This window comes from Vipera berus (genome assembly GCF_964194415.1).
Source record: "Vipera berus genome assembly, chromosome: 2".
NCBI lineage: Eukaryota > Metazoa > Chordata > Lepidosauria > Squamata > Viperidae > Vipera > Vipera berus.
The window spans coordinates 264,835,542-264,856,605 of record NC_138203.1 but is presented as its reverse complement, the minus strand read 5'-3'; the positions used below and the strand labels follow the sequence as shown (position 1 = coordinate 264,856,605).

Genomic DNA, 21,064 nt, shown 5'->3' with positions numbered 1-21,064 from the left:
TAACATGGCTGGACATGTGACAATCACCTTGGTTACATTGATAGGATTACTATGCAGCTGGCAGAGAAACAGAGTGAGAAGTGCGGAGCTGACAAACAGAAAAAAAAAACGCAGTGACAAAGGGAGGCTCAGCCAATCTCAATGTATACATGGTTGTATACATGACACATTTCACCGGGACCTGAAAACCTGGCTCTTTGAGCTCTCCGGCCCAGGCTGAGAATTTTTAACTGGGGTTTTTAATTCTAGGGATGATTTAATCTTTTTTTTAAAATTTGTTTTTAACTTTTGTATTTGGTTGTTTTAAATGCCCTGTAAACCGCCCTGAGTCCTTCGGGAAAGGGCGGTATATAAATTTAATAAAATAAAAATAAAAATAAAAAAAGTTCATTCACTCTTTTATGACTCATGGACTTCAACTCCCAGAATTCCTGAGTCAGCTATGCTGACTCAGGAATTCTGGGAGCTGAAGTCCATGAGTCATAAAAGAGCCGAGGTTGCCTATCCCTGACCTAGTCTTGAGCAAAGAAAGCGATGGAAGCTGATCCAAACGCGCCTGCACAAAAGAGATTTTAATATGCAAGGTCTGTCTTGCCAATAGTTATAAAGAAAAAGAGTCATGGGGACATTAGGGCCCCCGGATCCGAGTTCAAAAATCCGGGCGAGACGCAGCCCGTTTTCTTTTATTATTATTTATTAAATTTATATATACTTTTGATTCCCCCTAGTGGGCATCCGGAGTTTTGCGACCCAGATCGGGTAGCCGACCTACCCAGCAGTTCAACTACAAAGACATAAAACTGATGCCGGGGAAAGACTGATGGCGAAAAGCAAACTGCCTCAACAATAACAATAATAATAATGTTATCAAGCCCATTTCGGTCCGCAAACTCCTCTACATCTTATCACTATTCGGAACTGGAAAAGCCAACTCCGCATGCGCCAAAGAACGTAGAAAACCTGCGACAACTTCTTGGGACCCGAATGGCGCCCTCGGAGTGAGGATAGCGCATGCGTAAATGCGCCGGAAGCCGTTAGCCCGTGGATAAGTCTCTGGGTAACCCCGCGTGCGGCCTTTTTCTGCCTGAGCCAGCGAGCGGGACGCGGGGAGGTGAGGGGAGCGTCTCCATCTGAGCTTTTTACCTTCGCGAGGCTGAGAGGGCGGCGACGGGATCCTGTTTGGTCCGAGGGTGGGAACGAGGAGAGACTCTGAGGGAAAGGCCTGGAGGGGTCGGTGGGCAGAATCCGTTGAAAAATGAGGCCGGGGAGCCCTGGAGAGCACGTGATCCGTGCGGAGAAATCTTTAGACGCGGTGGCATAACCTAACCTAACATTCAGTTAAGGAATTAAATCAAATAAAATAAAATGTAACATGAGCCTTGGTGGAGCAGTGGGCTAATGCCTCCTTAAGTAACACCAGCTGCCTGCAATTAGTGCAGGTTCGCATCCCACCAGGCTCAAGGTTGACTCAGCCTTCCATCCTTCCGAGGTAGGTAAAATGAGGACCCAGATTTATTTTATTTATTTTATTTATTCGGTTTATATACCGCCCTATTCCCAAAGGACTCAGGGCGGTTTACAAGGCAAAATTTAAAAACAATCCAATATAAAATTAAAATTAAATTAAGTCTAGCCGCAAAAATTAAATCACAATTTAAAAACATTAAACCCCTCAGTCCAGACCAGATAGCTCAAAGCTGACTTTGTAATAATGCCGCTGGGGTGTGTGTGAAAGCCCTAATAAGCAGGCATATACATAGAATGAAGGCTACGTTTAATTCTTTCTTAACTTTTGTATTTTTGTATTTTTATATGTTTGCCCTGTTTACCGCCCTGAGTCCTTCGGGAGAAGGGCGCTATACAAATGAAATTATTATTATTATTATTATTATTATTATTATTATTATTATTATTACTGCTAAGCACATTTGATTTGTGCTTAGATTGTAAGCCGCCCTGAGTCTTCGGAGAAGGGCGGGATATAAATGGGATTAAAATAAAAAAATAAAAAAATAAAAAACATAAAGCAATTCTGAGGCGTATTTTGTAGGCCGGGGAGCCCTCTATAACCCGGCACCCTTCCAATATATGCTGGGACTTGAATTACTTCATGGCTCCAGCGTGGTCATGCTGACTGAAATGGGAGTTGTAAGTCCCGATCCCAGTATAGAGGAATGGGGAGATTGGGCTTTAAATCTTTACTTGGACCAGTGAACCTTTTTTTTTTTTGGTGATCTTTTGTCACCTCCTAATTTCCGAAATGAACTTTCCCGAAGGAGAAATGTTTTTTAAGTTAGGGTGCTTCCAAGTATAGGCGTCTCGGTGTAGCCGTTTTGAGAGAGAGAAGGACTTTTTGAGAGTGAAGAAGGTTGTCGTGAGATTTTTTTTTCACTTAGATTTCACTTAGAATCACTTGTATGATTCTACACTGCTCTTCGTTTTACTTATGGCTGTATTGGTATTTTATTACCTTCTGTCCCTTTATACCGTAGTACATATTCCATTCTCCCCTCCCCTCCAGCTTTTTCTTCACATTTCTTCTGCTCACCTGTCCCTCCAGCGAATTTGTGTAAACAGCGTCAACAACAGCCTCCAAAATGTATGGAATGTATATGCTCTTTTGGTAATAACACACCACATTATTAGCAATATTTAGATGATCTGACAAGTGTGCATTTGAAAAGAGGGAATGTAGCAGTAATACATTAGTAAGTAAAGCTTACAACAATATAATTGGTCTTGTTATCTGGCACCTAACTGTTAAATGAATGAGCATGTACCGGACCATGTTTTTCCAGGAACATGGGAATTACAGCCCATTTGGATTCTTTCTGATAGCTTCTCTACATCATTAGTATTGGTTATGAATTAGAGCTGCGCAATTCACAAGTGAAATGCTTCTTCCGTGGTTTGAAAAGATAATTGGACTAATTTGCATAGCACAGCTAGAGCTTTGCCTGACATTGCCTATCCAGAAAGTCAATATTAGGAGGGAGGAACAAGCTATTGAGGGAGGGAGGGAGGCCAATTCAGGACCTAACTGCTTTTTATTCTGTCTTTAGAATGACTGACTGGGAGACAGCCCCTGCTGTGGCAGAGACCCCTGATATCAAGCTGTTTGGAAAGTGGAGCACAGATGATGTTCAGATCAGTGATATCTCCCTGCAGGTATGAAAAGAGAAGTTACAGGTGGGAAGTTTGGAAGAACTGCAGACTGGTTTGTCTTCTGGCTGGAAGAAGAGTTTGATCCTGAGAGTTACCCTAACGCATGGCTCTTTATTCGTGTTTTTGTAGGATTACATTGCTGTGAAGGAGAAATATGCAAAGTATTTGCCCCACAGTGCTGGGCGCTATGCTGCTAAGCGCTTCCGTAAGGCCCAGTGCCCAATTGTGGAGCGCCTCACCAACTCCATGATGATGCACGGGCGCAACAACGGCAAGAAGCTCATGACTGTGCGCATCATTAAGCATGCTTTTGAGATCATCCATCTGCTCACAGGAGAGGTAAGCACAGGGAGAAAAGACTATGCTAAGCTATGGAGCAGGAAAATACTGTGAAATGAGGTATTACTTGAAGGGGGCCAAGAGAAGGAGAGATGAAGTCATACTAGAAATAAATAGCTATACTATGAATGAGGCATAAGCCATGTACCTGGAATTACAGGCCTGATAAAGCTACATTTGATGGACAGCTATTATGTTTGTTCATTTTCTCAAGAAGCACTTGACTAATTTTTAGTTTAAGGAATAGAGATACTGCAAACAGTTTATCAGTTTTGGAACATGGCCCCAGTGCTTTTCAACATCATCAATGATTTGGATGAGGGGATAGATGGGAACTCATCAAATTTGCAGACGACACCAAGCTGGCAGTAATAGCTAACACTCCAGAAGATAGACTTGAACAAAATGAAATTCAGTGGTGAAAAAAGTAAGGTTCTACATTTAGGCTAGAAAAACCAAATGCACAGGTACAGTATAGGTCAGACATGTCAAACACAAGGCCCGGGGGCCGGATTCAGCCTGCGAAGTGGTTTCATGTGGCCCGCGAAGCCATCCTGTAAACAGTGAAGGAACGGCCGCCACTGCCTTGGCCCTGGCCCAGAGACCCTCCTTCTGCCAGAGACCCCCAGATCTGTCCCACTCCTGCCCAGGCCCCCATAGGCACCCTTGATGCCAACTATGTAGAGCTGGCCATGCCCACCCAGTAGGCCATAAGCACTCTAGCCACACCCACCCAGTAGGCCACACCCACCCTGGCCATACCCACCTGGCCCCCTGAGGGCAACTGCAATGCTGATGCGGCCCTCAATGAAATTGAGTTTGACACCCCTGGTTTAGGTGGTACCTTGCTCAATAGTAACAGAGAGGGATTTTGGAATCCTAGTGGACAATCACTTAAATATGAGCCAGCAGTGTGCTGCAGCTGCCAAAAAAGCCAACAGTGCTAGGCTGAATTAACAGGGATAGAATCAAGATCACATGGAGTGTTAATACCACTTTACAATGCCTTGGTAAGGCCACATTTGGAATATTGCATCCAGTTTTGGTCACCACGGTGTAAAAAAGATGCTGAGACTTTAGAAAGAGTACAGAGAAGAGCAACAAAGATGATCAGGAAACGGGGCTAAAACATATAAGGAACAGTTGCTAGAATTGGGTATGTCTAGAAGGACAAGGGGTGACATGATAGCAGTGTTCCAATATCTCAGGGGCTGCCACAAAGAAGAGGGAGTCAAGCTATTTTCCAAAGCACCTGAAGGCAAAACAAGAAGCAACGGATGGAAATTAACCAAAGAGAGGCAACCTAGAACTAAGGAGAAACTTCCTGACAGAACAATTAATCAGTGGAACAACCTGCCTCCAGAAGCTGTGAATGCTTCTCTTTTAAGAAGAGATTGGACAGCCATTTGTCTGAAATGGTATAGGGTTTCCTGCCTGAGCAGGGAGTTGGACTAGAAGATCTCCAAGGTCCCTTCCAACATTATTATTATTATTATTATTCATCTTTCTCACAATAAGATGGTGGCTGTCTTAATACAATGCAGTCCATTGCTGTAGAAAGCACAGAGAGAGAGAGAGAGAGAGAGAGACTGGAGAGAACCATTCCAAAAAAATGAGAACAAGAAAATAGATTAAGTTTAGGGCATCTGGAAAAAGTGTGCAAACATCTCAGAGACATCTCTGATTCAAACAGGTATAAAAGAAAAGGGGAAGCAATCATTACGTTACCAGTCTACATGTAGGTCAGACATGTCAAACTTGTGACGTCGCGCAATGAATCGGGAGAGTTTTGCCATTGAAGGCAATGGGGTGGGCGTGGCTTCCGGATGATGTGTCCGGCCCACGGGGCAGCAGTTTGACACCCTTGATGTACGTGGTCCTTGTTTAGTAAATGCAACTGTTGGGGTTGGCAACTGTTTCTAAGAAAAATGGTTGCTAAGTGAAACTGACTGCTTATGATCTTATTTCAGCTTTGCTTTACAAACCTGCAAACATTGTAAATGTGTGGGTCCCAAAGTTACTTATTCGTCACTGTCATAACTGACAGATCACTGTACCAGGCAATCTAAAGAAGAACTGCCAGTAAAAAGTAGACTTTTGTCTTCTGTGCAGTTTATTCCTTGGTCTGGTCTGCCTCATAGGGCTGACAGTTGCTTTGTTGTTAAGGCCTGCAAAAAGTAGATGCTGGGGAACTGCTGCATAAGAAATGGAAGATAGAGTTTGCTGGTGAATATTTGGTGACAAGCAGCCTCAGATTTCTACTTGTGCCATAAAGTAACTAAAAACATTTCAAAAAAGTTAGACACAAATCAGTATCAACGGATGTCACTTGCTTAGTGCTCCTCTGACTTGGTAGCTACTTTATAAAGAGATAATTGCAGGTTTCTGGAGTTCCCCCAGTGTCATCTTGATTCGGCTAGCATTTAGAAAGGCAATTATGAATAATTAAAATTTGAACATTTTATTTATTCACTGCATTTCAATACCACCTGTTTTATCTAAGTGACTCAGGGCAGCTAATAATAAAAACATCACAAAATATAAAAGCATAAATAAGAACTTAGTTGAAAACGGAATTAAAAGATAAGGTTGCAGTATTAAAAATTTTATAAAATGGAAAAGACACCTTCAAGATAGCAACCATCCCCAAGGTTGCCTATCACTCTTCAATCCCCATGCTAATTGGCAGAACCAAGTCTTAAAAACTTTCTGAAGGCCAGAAGCTATAATTTGGGGAGAGATCTCTCCTGTTAAAACTCTTGGGAGGGATGAACTAAAAACTCATAAAACAAAATTGGTATTTATTAAACTTTGATTTTCTTTAACACCTGTTCTCTTTTTTTTTACTTTTATGTTTTAATATGTACAGAAAATTTAAAAGTGATGGGGAACCTCCAAAACAGGGGAAAGGAAACAATAAAAATAGAGCAGTTATTTCAGGCAAATCTTTAACACATCATTAAATCTTGACCCTATGTAAGAATATTGATCAGTCTTTCAATTATATTGGTCGAGAGCTAATTCACCATTGCTGTATTTGCTGCAGACAAATTGAAACCATGTACTCTGCAACTGTTTTATCAAACTATCTTGTGCACAGTACTTAATCAAAGGCAATATCTATAATATGCTAGATTACTATCAGTATTTTGACTTCAGTGTTTAAACCAGGATTTTTATATGAAAATGGGGGGAAAGTGACATAGGCAAGATAGATTTTCTCTTTGGAACAATGCATTAAAGATAAAAAAGGAATTTGAGGAATCCCAATTCATTGGCAACTCTTTGGTTGGGTGAAGTGGGAAGAAATTTTCATAAGTGGCATGGATGACAGAAGAGGAGATTACAATAATTTAGAAGAAAACTAGGAACGTGCTAACTCATTGTTCCAGGGACAACTATGTTTCATTTTGTTCCAAAATAAGTTAATCCAGCTGTTCCAAAGGTGATCTGGTACTTTCCCAGAAGTAGATCTCCCAGAACAAGCTGGGTTCATGATGTTTCATACATAGTCTGTCACCAAATGCCTCTGCCCCAAATAGTGACACTTGTATACAACTGTAGAACAATTATAGCTAGTCCTCGACTTACAATAGTTCATTTAGTGACCATTAAAAGTTATATTGGCATTGAAAAAAGCAACTTATGACTTATGACAGTTGTATCCCCAGGGTCACATCAAAATTCAGATACTTGGCAATGGACTCATATTTATGATGGTTGCAGTGTCCCAGGGTCTTGTGATCATCTTTTGTGACCTGACAAGCAAAGTCAATGAGGTAGCCAGATTTACTTAGCCAGATTACTAACTTAAAAACTCCAGTAATTCATTTAACAACGGTGGCGAGAAGGATTGTAAAACGGGGCAAAACTCAATTATCAAATGTCTCATTTAGCAACAGAAATTTTGGGCTTAATTACGGTCGTAAGTCAAGAACTACCTGTACAACTAAAGATGCAATTGGAGAATTCCACATACATAAAACATTCTGTTAGCTCAATTTTTTTGCCCTTGCAGTTTTAGAGAAGGATTTCAATAAGGTAAAGATTAAAATTTAGAAATGCAGATTATTTAAGCGCTAATCATTATTTGCAATGTGCTCTTCTTGAAACTGGCTGTAAAATATTTAACATTTTAGGCTATATTTTTGAGTTACATTGGCTGTTTAATCGTTTCCCAGACTTGACTTGGATGTAGTTTAAACCTTGCTTCTTTTTTGTTCCAGAATCCCCTCCAAGTCCTGGTGAATGCCATCATCAACAGTGGCCCTCGTGAAGACTCCACCCGTATTGGTCGTGCTGGCACAGTGAGGAGGCAGGCTGTTGATGTGTCACCACTGCGTCGTGTCAATCAGGTAGGGGTATTTATCAAGAGGGCTAGATTGATATAGACTCAGCTGACTCTCTTGTGAACATATCTCCTGTGTCTTCCCATAGGCTATTTGGTTACTTTGCACCGGGGCACGTGAAGCTGCCTTCCGAAACATAAAGACCATAGCTGAGTGTCTAGCAGATGAGCTGATAAATGCAGCCAAGGTAAGAATAAATGAATGGAGAGCTGTGGAGAAGATGGCTCTTTGGTTTAAGAGACCACAGACCTAGGAATCAAATATATGAATCTTAAAAGAGTATTTACCTTGGCCCATCTGAGACATTTCAACCAGCAGGAGCCCAAGAGCTGTGGTGCTAAATTGCATCTCACAGCAGCAGCGTATATTTGTTTATTTGGGGTTGGGCCTATGAAAGCTTTTTCAATACAGTAGGTGGCAAAATGACCTCTAAGATGAAATAATTTTCATAGTATGGTATTTTGTAGTAAATCTTTTGATCTTTTGATAGTATCCGAAAGTGTTGTGAGATTTAAATAAGAATAACAATCTCATGGTATTTCAAACCAAAACATCAAATTTATTAGTGACCTTTAAGCTATTCAAGAACTTTGTGGCTGCCTTTATTGTTGTATAGGATGATGCCCCTAAAGTTAGCTTGGCTGGATTAAACATTAGTTTTAAGCTGCATCACAATTCTTTCCTGCCTTTACTCTAGTCCCTACTGTTTAATGCTTGGTAAAAATAGCTAGCATTGCAAGTAGCCTGCAAGCATTAGCAATAAACAGAAAATGCAGGTCCATACAACTCTAGCACTGTGGAATTTAATTTTTTTTGCTCAATTTCATTGGTATGCATAGCCACCCATCTTATACAATGACTTGGGCAGAATTAAGAATTAAATAGAAATAAACTCATATTAGTAGCAAAACAAACACAAATTAGTAACCAAAAAATTATGACACTGAGTCCAATAGCCAGTGGTATGGTGGCTTCCATCTCACAGATCCTCTTAATTTTCTGACCCCCCACCCCCCAAAAAGCCTGGGAACATAGCCACATTGCTAAGGCAAGTGTCTCTTAAATGGCTAGTATGAACAGTGTTAACAGCTGGTGATATTCTGGCATGTACCATAAAGGTTTCTGCTGTAGTGATAGCTGACTGGCATTTTCAGCCATTTACGTGGAAACTGCTCCGTTGCTATACCTCCCATTTATCTGAGATGTTTGGAGGGTGGGAGAGAAGGCGAGACTTACATGGATGTTTTCAGTGACAACGTCGGGTGGGGTGCGTGGTTGCTTCAACTGTTAACTGTATTTGTTCCTAGGGCTCCTCCAACTCCTACGCCATCAAGAAAAAGGATGAGCTGGAGCGTGTGGCCAAGTCCAACCGTTAAAAAGAGTTGTTCCTGGAAACCAAAGCAAATAAATCCTCATTTTCATACTGTTACACTTTTTTTGTGTTGCAGTTCCCTTGTTGAAGCAGATGGGTCTTTTTCTTTGATTTGAGGGAATTGCCTGGTTGGGTTATAATAGACATGATATCTGGAGCTCCTTTTCTTTTTCAAATAATTTTACTAAGAGCCATAAATGGATAAAAGTCAATATATAAACTACAAAAATACGAACAGAAAAATACAAGAGAAAGAAGTAAAGTCATTTCTCCTTTCATCCCATCAGGTAAAAACCAATTTTAGTATCTTGTCACCATCTCTGAGCAGCTCATCTCTTAGATTTAAAATAGATCCATATCTTTGTCCGCAGAAGTTCAGTAAGGACAACCTGATGTAACTATTACCTTCTTTTAACCCTGGTCAAACAAGCCACTATTATAGACTTCCCCTGAGTTTTTAAAACTATTCTTTAACCCCTTCAAAAAAAAATACCGGAGATAGTTTGCTGATTATTTGTGTATCTTCCGAACTTTTAACAGATTTCATTTGTATCAATAAGTAAAATGTATCTTTTTGTTTTATCTTTCTAAAAAACGTTTCCAAATCTTAGCAAAGCTCTTTTGTTTATCCAGAAGAATAAAAATGATCCAGTTTCCTTTTTAAATATCTGTTCACTTCCATTGGGAAACAAGACACATCAGATCCATTTACATTACATTTAAATCCCCCTTTAATTTAATTTCATAAACATCCATTGCAGCTCCTTTTATTTAACAACTTCATTTAAACACACTCTTGTCAATTTTATCAATCATTTTAGCCATTCTCTCCAAAAACGTGGCTGGGAGGTATTCAAAGGTTCGCAATTCTATACTGTGGCTGTACTGTCCACCCTTGAAGGTCTCATTATTATTAAAAATACCAAAGCAATCTCCATTTTCCCGTGATAAAATATCTTCCATAATTCAAAACTATAATTCCAAATTGCTTTGGCCACTTAATCTGTTGGTAATTTTCCAAAATAGTACCCTCTTGCTGCATATTCCAAAAAGTTGTTAACCGTCCCATTGGCATATGCAGCAAAAGAAACTCGTTGGACATTATTTTACCAAGAGTATAACTTAACTGATAGGTCCATACAGGCACAGAAGAAGCGAAGCTAGCATAATTAATTTCCCCTTTTCCCATTTGGGCCACCCATTGTCGTCCAATTCAACACATTCTTTTTATTTTGGGAAAACAGTCTCCACCTTTGCGCACGGCCTTGAAGTGTCAGGATTTTCTCAGGCTGCAAACAGCTCGCATAAATTCCTCCTCTCCCTCCCAGTTCCCAATGCATTCCAAACATTTCCCTTCCTGCTCCCTTCATTTCTGTTGTCAAGTTGTGAGCAAAGATGCATTACAAGTCAGCCTTGACATGGTGTATTTTTTAAACTTTAAAATCAAATTTACATAATCTTTTAAAGAGGTAGAAACTCACCTGAATGCATTAAAACCTTATTGATCCAAGTGGTCTTAATCTCTCCAATATACAAAAAATAATCCAAGCCAAATGATTCAAGATATGAAAGTTGTTCAAACTTAATATCCGTAAAAGCTGCTTTGTATCCACTCGTAAGCTGATGGTAAAAAACGGAAGTTTCTATTCATGAGGAATGACTGCCTGAAATCACATTGGATGATCTCATTGATCTTCACTCAAGAAAAATTAGACCAGCTTGGATCCAGCATCCAGCCACGATTCCCTTCACAAGAGCTGTCTTGCTAGCCAGCAAAAGCCACAGTGTGTCAGCTCACCGTGGTGCTTGCAGGAACTCATATCTGGGGCTTCTTTCTAAAGGGGCCTTTTGGAAGATGAGCTGTGATTTGGGCCAATAATCCAGAATGTGGACTGCGCAGTTCAACATGACAATAAGGGAGCAATGAAGTTCTAAAAGCACCATACCATTGATGTAGGGACTGCTATTCCTATAGTCTATTGATCATTCAAGGTCCTTTTTTAAAAATTTTCTTGTAAAGGATTAGATTTATATCCCATGTTTTGTTTAGGAAGTCAAGGTGGTGTAGACGGTATCCCTCCACCTATTTTTCCTCTCAAGAACAACCCTCTTAGGCTTGAGAGACAGTAGCACAAAGTCACCAAGGAGCGTCTGCAGTTCAGGTGGACTAGATACAGGATCTACACTACTCAGCAGTCCAACACCTCCTCCAATATGCTAGCCTTATCTTTCCCAATTGTATTTATGCACATGTATTTTCTTACTTTAGTCATGTTTCATGGCAAAGCCCCACGCGTCAGCTTTATATTTGAACAGTCATAGAAGTGCAACAAATTTATCGCACTGAAGAGGTCAGCAGACTCCACTATAAAGAGGTCTTTTGAAGCTTGAAGACTGACTTTAAAATGTTGGCACATTGCCTACCTGAATAGTGTTAGCCTACTAATATCATTGCTTGCTACTGAGAGTAAGAAAAGGTGTTTCAGTATTGACCTTTCTACAGACCCCTTGTTAGTTGTTTGGAAAATAGAATGGGCTTTTAATCCCATCAAAATCATTCTGTTCATTGTCATGGTTTCGTACACTCAAGCACAGGAAATCGAAGAGCCAAGGCAATTCAAATAAATACAGGTTTAATGCATGCTAACTCTTCAAGAATCTGAACTACTAATGGTTAAAGCAAATTAGCATTAGATCAGAGTCAGTAGAATTCAAGGTGGGCTGGACTTTGATCTCCCGTGAGCATGAAGAAATTCAAGACTAATGACCTGCTTGACCCCTCCCTTGGGCTCAGCCTGGTCCTCTACTACATGCACGTTGCGGTGGTAAATTTCTATAGAATTCCCCCTGCCCAATCTACTTTTGAATCGATTTTTTTTTAAAACAATTGTATGAAATCTGCTTAAGGGGATGCAACATATCAACAAGCTGATGGCTTTATTTGTTATTAGATTTATATCCTGGTTTATATTTTGTATGAATCAAGGTAGAGCTTCCTATTTTCACCGCAACGAGGAACCCTCTGGCTGAAAGAAGGACTGGGCCAAAGTCATCCATGCAGCTTTATTTCTTTCTTTTTTTATTCCCATTTATATCCCGCCCTTCTCCGAAGACTCAGGGCGGCTTACAATCTAAGAAGCACAAATCAATGTGCTTAGCAATAGCCTTCATTCTATGTATATGCCTGCTTATTAGGGCTTTCGCCCGCCCCCAAGCAGCATTATTACAAAGTCAGCTTATTGCCCCCAACAATCTGGGTCCTCATTTTACCTACCTCGGAAGGATGGAAGGCTGAGTCAACCTTGAGCCTGGTGGGACTCGAACCTGCACTAATTGCAGGCAGCTGGTGTTACTTAAGGAGGCATTAGCCCACTGCTCCACCAAGGCTTTCATGCTCAATTCTCTGCTGGTTTCTAGTGTAGCACCTAAGCCACTATACCACAAATGGGCTCTCCAGTGTCAAGAGCCAAGTAGCTTTCCTACTGGTGTGCTGATATTACGATGGCTGCAACTTCAGGATTTGTTGTTTCTGTAGGTGAATAGGGCTCACTGAGAAGCAAGATGATGGAAGACTTCTTCCTTGCAATGGTCTCTAGCCCTTCAATGGCATGTATCTGGTAGCGTTTTGATGTTGGGCTAGGTTGGTTTCTTGTATTTCATAGGGAAAAACATTATTCATTTATTTATTTTATTTTATTTATTAGATTTATATACCGCCCTTCTCCTGAGGGACTCAGGGCGGTGTACAGGGCAATTAAAATATAACATACAAAAGTTAAAAATAGATTAAATTAAATTTAGCCTCAAACAAAATAAATTAAGAAATTTAAAACCCCAATCCCTCAGTCCAGGCCGGCAAGCTCGAATAACCAGGTTTTCAGGTCACAGTGAAAAGAGCGAAGGTTGGGAGCCATCCAGAGCTCCACGGGCAGCTGATTCCAGAGGGCAGGCGCACCCACAGAGAATGCTCTCCCCCTGGGGGCTGCCAGCCGGCACTCCCTGACCGACGGCACCCTGAGGAGACCCTCTCTATGGGAGCGCACGGGACGATGGGCAGTTGACGCCGGCAGAAGGTGCTCCTGTAGGTAGTCCGGACCCAAGCCATTTAGGGCTTTATAGGTCATCACCAGCACCTTGAATCTCACCCGGAGGACAACTGGGAGCCAATGCAGCTCGCGGAGAAGAGGTGTTACATGGGGGAGTATCGGGAGACCCCCATCACAACTCGCGCGGCCGCATTCTGCACCAGCTCCGAATAGTCCTCAAGGGCAGCCCCATGTAGAGAGCATTGCAGTAGTCTATTCGAGAGGTCACGAGCGCATGAGTGACTGTACGTAGGGCATCTTGGTCCAGATAGGGCCGCAACTGGCGCACCAGGTGAACCTGGGCAAAAGCCCCCCTAGCCACAGCTCCTATGTGATCTTCCAAACTCTGTGAGTCAAGGAGGACGCCCAAGTTGTGGGCCCTATCTACGGGGGGTAACACCTCACCCCCCATAGTTAAAGATGGAATAGGCTGGATTGCCCGAGATGCCGGTATGTACAACCACTCTGTCTTGTCGGGATTAAGTCGAAGCCTGTTCCTCCCCATCCAGACCCGAACTGCCTCCAGGCAGTGGGACATCACGTTGAGGGCATCACTGGGCTGGTTTAAATATAAAGGCTATGATTGTTCTCCCTGGCATTGTGTAACAGGTGACAAAACCTGAAGGCTGTGTTCCAAATTATGTTTTATATGACAGCTGAATTGCAGGAAGGAGTTGCTTATTTTTCTGACCCCAGCTAAATCCTAATCCCTCCTCAATTGTAGAAGTTGCAACATTTTTAAGTAATTAGTTTTAGAATTTAGCCACTGAAAAACTTTGACAGAAAAAATTGTTAGTTTCAATATCTAAACTTTACAGGTGTTAAATTAGATGCACTGTTCTTAATAACAGCTTAGCAAATGCTGTTAAAGAAAAGTCATGAGAACATTACAGAAAGTCATCTTTATCCTCTGAAAGGCAGCTGACGTAATACATTTTAAAAAATATTAGTGCCTCTATGTCTCCAAAAAGTGGGGAGAGAGAAATCCCTAAACAATTTAAGACATATGTCTTAAATTGTCTTAGATTGTTTAGGGAGAAACAAATGTATGCCTCTCTACAGGTAGTTCTTGACTTACAACTGGTCACTTAGTGACTGTTCAAAGTTACAATAAGGTAAAGGTAAAGGTTCCCCCGCACATGCGTGCTAGTCGTTTCCGACTCTAGGGGCCGGTGCTCATCTCCGTTTCAAAGCCAAAGAGCCAGCGCTTGTCCGAGGACGTCTCCGTGGTCATGTGGCCGGCATGACTGGACGCCAGATGCGCCCGGAACGCTGTTACCTTCCCACCGTAGTGGTCCCTATTTTTCTACTTGCATTTTTACGTGCTTTCGAACTGCTAGGTTGGCAGAAGCTGGGACGAGTAACAGGCGCTCACTCTGCTACGCGGCAGTCGGGATTTGACCCGCCAAACTGCCGACCTTCTGATCAACAAGTTCAGCGTCCTGAGCCACCGCGTCCCTAAAATTTACAATAGAAAGTTACAATAGACTTCCCCAAAAGTTTCTTAAAACCCTCATTCCAACATTCCAATAGTCGCCCACCCACCCCTGTGTGCTAGAAACCCGTGTTCACTTTTTCTGGCAAAAACTGGTCCACAGTGAACGATGGCTTTGCTTAATGACCACAACAAGGAAGGTAATAAAATTGGGACAGTCTCATGGTGAGCCACTTTATGGACATAGCGATTTATGACCGTAATTGCCAGACTCAATTATGGTCATAAATCATGAGCTACCTGTATTTTGGGCCTGCATCAACAGAACCAAGACTTCAGTGGAACTTGAAACAACCCATCAAAGCATCACAGATTGCACCAATGAAAATGTGCTAACAGTCAGTTTCTGGTTTTTGTATCTGTGTAGCTTGAACTTTTGCGTAGTGCTTTTTTCATCTTGAGAGGTGAAAGGTTTTGAGAGAACGCATGGAGATGAAATTAAATTTTTTTGGAAGAAAATGTTAATAGGAGATGTAGAAAACCACCAACATTCAAGCCAAAGAATATTGTTTAGACTAGACTAGACTAGACTAGACTAGACTAGACTAGACTAGACTAGACTAGACTAGACTAGACTAGAATAGAATAGAATAGAATAGAATAGAATAGAATAGAATAGAATAGAATAGAATAGAATAGAATAGAATAGAATGGAGCTGGAAGGGACCTTGGAGGTCTTCTAGTCTAGCCCCCTGCTCAAGCAGGAGAACCTATACCGTCTCAGACAGGTGAATGTCTAGTCTCTTCTTAAAAATCTCCAGTGATGGAGTGCCCACAATTTCTGGGGTAAGCTGTTCCACTGGTTAATTATCCTCACTGTTAGGAAGTTTCTCCTTAATTCCAGGCTGCTTCTCTCTTTGATCAGTTTCCAACCATTGTTTCTCATCCTGCCCTCTGGTGCTTTGGAGGATAATTTGACCCCCTCCTCTTTGTGGCAGCACCTCAAATACAGGAATACTGCTATCATGTCACCCCTGTTTAGACTAGCCAAATCCAAGTCCTGCAGCCGTTCTTCGTATGTTTTAGTCTCCAGTCTTTGATCATCTTAGTTGCTCTTCTCTGAATTTTTTCCAAACTCTCAACATCTTTTTTCTGATACGGCGACCAAAATTGGCTGCAGTATTCCAGGGGTGGTCTCACTAGGCTTTTATAAAGGTAAAGGTTTCCCCGCACATGCGTGCTAGTCGTTTCCAACTCTTGGGGCCGGTGCTCATCTCTGTTTCAAAGCCGAAGAGCCAGTGCATGTCCGAGGACGTCTCTGTGGTCATGTGGCCGGCATGACTAGATGCAAAAGGCGCACGGAACGCTGTTACCTTCCCACCGTAGTGGTCCCTATTTTTCTACTTGTGTTTTTAGTGTGCTTTCGAACTGCTAGGTTGGCAGAAGCTGGGACGAGTAACAGGCGCTCACTGTGTTACGCGGCACTCGGGATTTGACCCGCCAAACTGCCGACCTTCTGATCAACAAGCTCAGCGTCCTAACCCACTGAGCCACCGCGTCCCTAGGCTTTTATAAAGTGGCCAAATTTGTCACCATGATATATAGCAGGAAACCGATTTTGCATTCATTGGATAAGGGGTAGTTCTATAAAATGATTTTCAGGCCAGAAAACCTTTGAGCCACTGAATTCCTGCACAGTTCATTACAGGTAATCCTTGACTTATGGCTATTCGTTTACTGACCATTTGAATTTACAACAGCACTGAAAAAAAGTGACTTATGACCATTTTCCACACCTACGACCACTGCAGCATCCCCTTGGTCACGTGGTCAAAATTCAGATGCTTGGCAATTGGCTCATATTTATGACGGTTGTAGCGTCCCAGGGTCACGTGATCCCCTTTTGCGACCTTCTGACAAGCAAAGTCAATGGGGAAGCCAGATTCACTTTACAATTGTGTTACTAACTTAACAATAGCAGCGGTTCATAATCATAATAGTAAAGTTGGAAGGGACCTTGGAGGTCATCTAGTCCAGCCCCCTGCTCAGGAAGGAAACCCTATACCATTTCAGACAAATGGCTGTCCAGTTTCTTCTTAAAAACTTCCAGTGTTGGAGCATTCACAGCTTCTGGAGGCAGATTGTTCCACTGATTAATTGTTCTCACTGTCAGGAAGTTTCTCCTTAGTTCTAAGTTGCTTCTCTCCTTGATTAGCTTCCATCCTTTGCTTCTTGTCCTGCCTTTGGGCGCTTTGGAGAATAGCTTGACTCCCTCTTCTTTGTGGCAGCCCCTGAGATATTGGAACACGGCTATCATGTCAACCCTAGTCCTTCTCTTCATTAAACTAGACATACCCAATTCCAGCAGCCGTTCCTTATATGTTTTAGCCTCCAGTCCCCTAATCATCTTTGTTGCTCTTTTCTGTACTCTTTCTAAAAGAGTCCCAACATCTTTTTACATCATGGTGACCAAAACTGGATGCGGTATTCCAAGTGTGGCCTTACCAAGGCATTGTAAAGTAGTATTAATACTTCACGTGATCTTGATTCTATCCCTCTGTTAATGCAGCCTATCACTGTGTTGGCTTTTTTGGTAGCTGCAGCACACTGCTGGCTCATATTTAAGTGATTGTCCACTAGGACTCCGAGATCCCTCTCACAGTTGCTACTATTGAGCGGGGTACCACCTACACTATACCTGTACATTTGGTTTTTCTTGCCTAAATGTAGAACTTTACTTTTTTCACCACTGAATTTCATTTTGTTAGATAGCGCCCAGCGTTCATGTAACAACGGTGGCAGGAAAGGTCGTAAAGTGCAGCAAAACTCCCTTAACTGTCTCACTTAGCAACAGAAATGTTGGGCTCGCTTGTGGTCGTATCGTTGGGCACTCCTGCACTCCTGAAAGTATCTGATTTCCTTACTTTATCACTATTCCTAGATAAATATTTTATCCGGTAAAACACGGGCAAGTGATCAGCAGTATCCCAAACTGCCCTGGTTATATCTGAGATGGGGTGGTGGGATGTCTTTTTTTCCCCCCTGACAGGGTCAAAAATCAAATCTTTAATGACCAGTTTGGAATCAAGAGTCTCTGTGGATAAATTGGGTATGAGGGAGAGTCGCCCTTCCATTCTAGCTCCAGTCACAGCTGTGTCGTACTAGCCCTAAAATGGATGCTTCTACAGAAAGGCTGTATTGCAGACATGTCAAACACAAGACCCGGGGCCCGGATCCGGCCCGCAAAGTGGTTTCATGTGGCCTGCGAAGCCATCCTGGAAACAGTGAGGGAACGGCCCCCGCTGCCTTGGTCCTGGCCCAGAGACCCTCCTTCTGCCAGAGACCCTCAGATCTGTCCCACTCCTGCCCAGGCCCCCATAGGCACCCTTGATGCGAACGATGTAGAGCTGGCCACGCCCACCCAGTAGGCCATAGGCACTCTAGCCACGCCCACCCAGTAGGCCACACCCACCCAGCCCCCTGAGGGCAACCGCAATGCTGATGCGGCCCTCAATGAAATTGAGTTTGACACCCCTGCTGTATTGGGAAGTTTCCATCTCACTGAACAAATAGTAGAACAGTGAATTAACTCTGTCTTAATGCAGTATTTGGTGAAGAGTGTAAGTGGAGAACATTCTCCTGCAAAATGTATGCAATGTTGCAGAGTTTATATGTTTGCATTCTTTGAGCCTCAAGATAGTGTTCAAGGAACAGCCAGAGCTTACCAACCAGATCCGGATGTGCTTTGTTCCAGCAGGGCAGCTCCATCACGTCATGACCTGGAGAACAACTTAAACAGGACAGCCAGGAAGTTCATTTTCAAAGTAGGATTTTAATCTCTGTACATGCAGACCAGGAAACTAACTCTAGTCTAAAGGCTTCAACCATTATCCATTTGATCTATGGAAGCACGGAAAGAGGTTATTTAACTTCAGCTGGGGAGAAGTTGTAAAACTTTGGCACTTGAAAAGATTAGCTTGGACTGCCATCCTTGCTGAAAGTCATCGGATCAGTAGACATTTTTTCGACCCATTCCAGTGTTACTAGTGATTGCATAGCCAGATACTCTATATTCATTGTGTGTACAAGTCAAAGACATTTCAATCTTTAGTCATGCATATACACAGAAATTATGGACTTCAAATTGCTTCCATGCAAAAGCTTTTGTCTGTAAAATCTGTTCCTGCCCTCTCCGAGGTGAAGGGAGGGGAGGCAAGAAAAGAGCAGCATTTTGTTTAGAATACCTGCTTAATGAAAGTTAGCCACTAATTAGCTTTAAAGAGATACTCAAGAGTGTTAAGTTGCAAGGGCTTGCAAAATCTTCGATCTAGCAAGCACTTTTTCTTGCCAAAATGCACCAGGACAATGCTTTTCTGCAGGGTACGTCTACAGATGGATGCTTTTGAGCTCTGCACATCTGCTGTTTAGTGGAGAGTTCTAAAGTTGTGTCTCCATGCCAGCCCGTGTTCTTTTAAAGTGATGGGATGTATCCCAGTCTGTAAGATGATGACCCTCCTTGTAACCATTGGATGTCTCTGTCTGAAAAATGTTTGTCCTTATGATGGCAAACAGTGTTTTTGCCACAGGTCATCCTGCCAGTATCTTGCTGTGCAGGTAATGCTGGTTTTGCTGTTTCCAGCACTGTCTGAAACAAGTTATGACTGCATATCGGATGGAAGGTGATTTACCTCTAGGCCCCTGTAGTTTCCTGTTGATCAAAATGTCCTTCAGAATTGGGGTGTGTGTGTAATTTTCTGCCTTGCTCTTATTGTGCCAACCCTGTGTGTCCATTCTTAGAGTGACTCAGCTGGAGGGGTCCCCAACTTTGGAGGCTTAGTGGGGGCCTATCTGAAATATTAAGAACATGCTGTTGCTCTTCAAAAGCTACCACTAGCAAAGCCATGATTTCCCAGAATGCTCTCTGCCATCCTCACCTGTCTTGTATATGCCCATAAAACAAAAGAGGGACTTTTATTGAGCAGCTTTGAACACTTGAAAGGAAGGTGGGATAAAACGTGTAAACCATAGGAATAATATCTGTTCGCTTTTGTTTCTGTCTGGGCAGATGGGCATATTTCCAAAAAGCACTGGGCTTCACCCAACCCTGTTTTTTATTTGTTTTCTAAGCAAGTGTACTGTATAAGGCCCATTGTGTACTAAAATAATTTAGAAATAAAGACAATGCAGAATGACTCCCACATTGACCTCTAGACGAAGTAGACCACAACCTACTTCCTGGTAAGATAGAAAAATGTGGGATAGAAAGCATCACCAACAGATGGATTCATAACTGGCTGACTGCATTCAATGTGTAGTCCTTAATGGCGCTACATCAACATGGAAGGAAGCATGCAGTGGGGTATCCCAAAGTTCTGTCTTAAGCCCAGTACTCTTCAATATCTTCATAAATGATTTTGATGAGGGGATAGAAGGGGAACTCATCAAATTTGCAGACAACACTAAGCTGGGAGGAATAGTCAACAATTCAGAATTTTCAAGAAGTCATTACAATGGATACCTGGGAAAAGATTTGCTTTGTTAAAAAATGTATTGTAAAACTTTTCAATTAAAAAAAACAATTTAGAAGATAGCCACAAGGATCTTGACAGACTCAAACACTAGGCCCTATCCAACAAAATGCAGTTCGGTTGTGGGAAAGGTAAGGTTTTACATAAAAGTAAGATATAGAAAAGGTGGTACATGACTCAACAGTAGTAACTGTGAGAGAGATCTAAGAGTCCTAGTAGACAACCATTCAAATATGAGCCAGCATTGTACTATAACTGACAAAAAGCCAATGGAGTCCTAGGCTGGATCAATAGAGCAGGGCTTTTCAACCAGTTACATTGGCACCTGGCAGGTGGTACGTGACCATCCTAGAAAAGTGGTAGCGGGGGAGGGGAATGAGCTGAACCGGTGGCAGCACCGCACAAGCCTGAGCGAGAGCTTCAGGGCTGTCGGGGCTCAGCGGAAGCGCCAGGATCAGCGCCAGGCTCCAGCTGGAGCTCGGCGCTGATCCTGGCGCTTCTGAGCCCAGAAGAAGTGCCGATCAGCTGGAATGTTGCAGCATCTCCAGGGTCTTGTGATTTACAGATGCTTGGCAACTGATTCATATTTATAACGGTCACAGTGTCCCAGGGTCATGTGAAGTGACCAAAATCTGCTGCAACCACCCAGCAGAGAGTGTGGGGGGGGAAAATAAAAACCAAACATTCCCCCCCACCCCACCCCCGCTGCCAATCCTCAACAGAAATGCTCACAACAATGAAAACCTCAGACAGGAGGAAGAGCACCGCCGGGCGGGCAGGCAGGTGTCTTG

The 21,064-nt window shown here is 42.4% G+C and overlaps 1 protein-coding gene across 1 annotated transcript; it reads left to right on the top strand.

Moving 5' to 3' along the window:
• Window positions 1-1,006: 1,006 nt before the first annotated feature.
• On the top strand, window positions 1,007-9,314 carry RPS5 (ribosomal protein S5). Its single transcript, XM_081317751.1, has 6 exons — window positions 1,007-1,111; window positions 3,063-3,168; window positions 3,295-3,504; window positions 7,731-7,859; window positions 7,942-8,040; window positions 9,161-9,314. Exons 2-6 carry the CDS (start codon window positions 3,064-3,066, stop codon window positions 9,227-9,229), a joined length of 612 nt encoding a protein of 203 aa, XP_081173877.1. The 5' UTR covers window positions 1,007-1,111; window position 3,063; the 3' UTR covers window positions 9,230-9,314.
• Window positions 9,315-21,064: the final 11,750 nt, after the last annotated feature.

Coding starts and splice junctions, on each gene's coding strand:
- RPS5 (XM_081317751.1), top strand. CDS start 3,064: ATGACTGACTGGGAGACAGCCCCTGCTGTGGCAGAGACCCCTGATATC. Junction 3,505..7,730: donor TCCATCTGCTCACAGGAGAG/GTAAGCACAGGG, acceptor TTTTTGTTCCAG/AATCCCCTCCAAGTCCTGGT. Junction 7,860..7,941: donor CACTGCGTCGTGTCAATCAG/GTAGGGGTATTT, acceptor GTCTTCCCATAG/GCTATTTGGTTACTTTGCAC.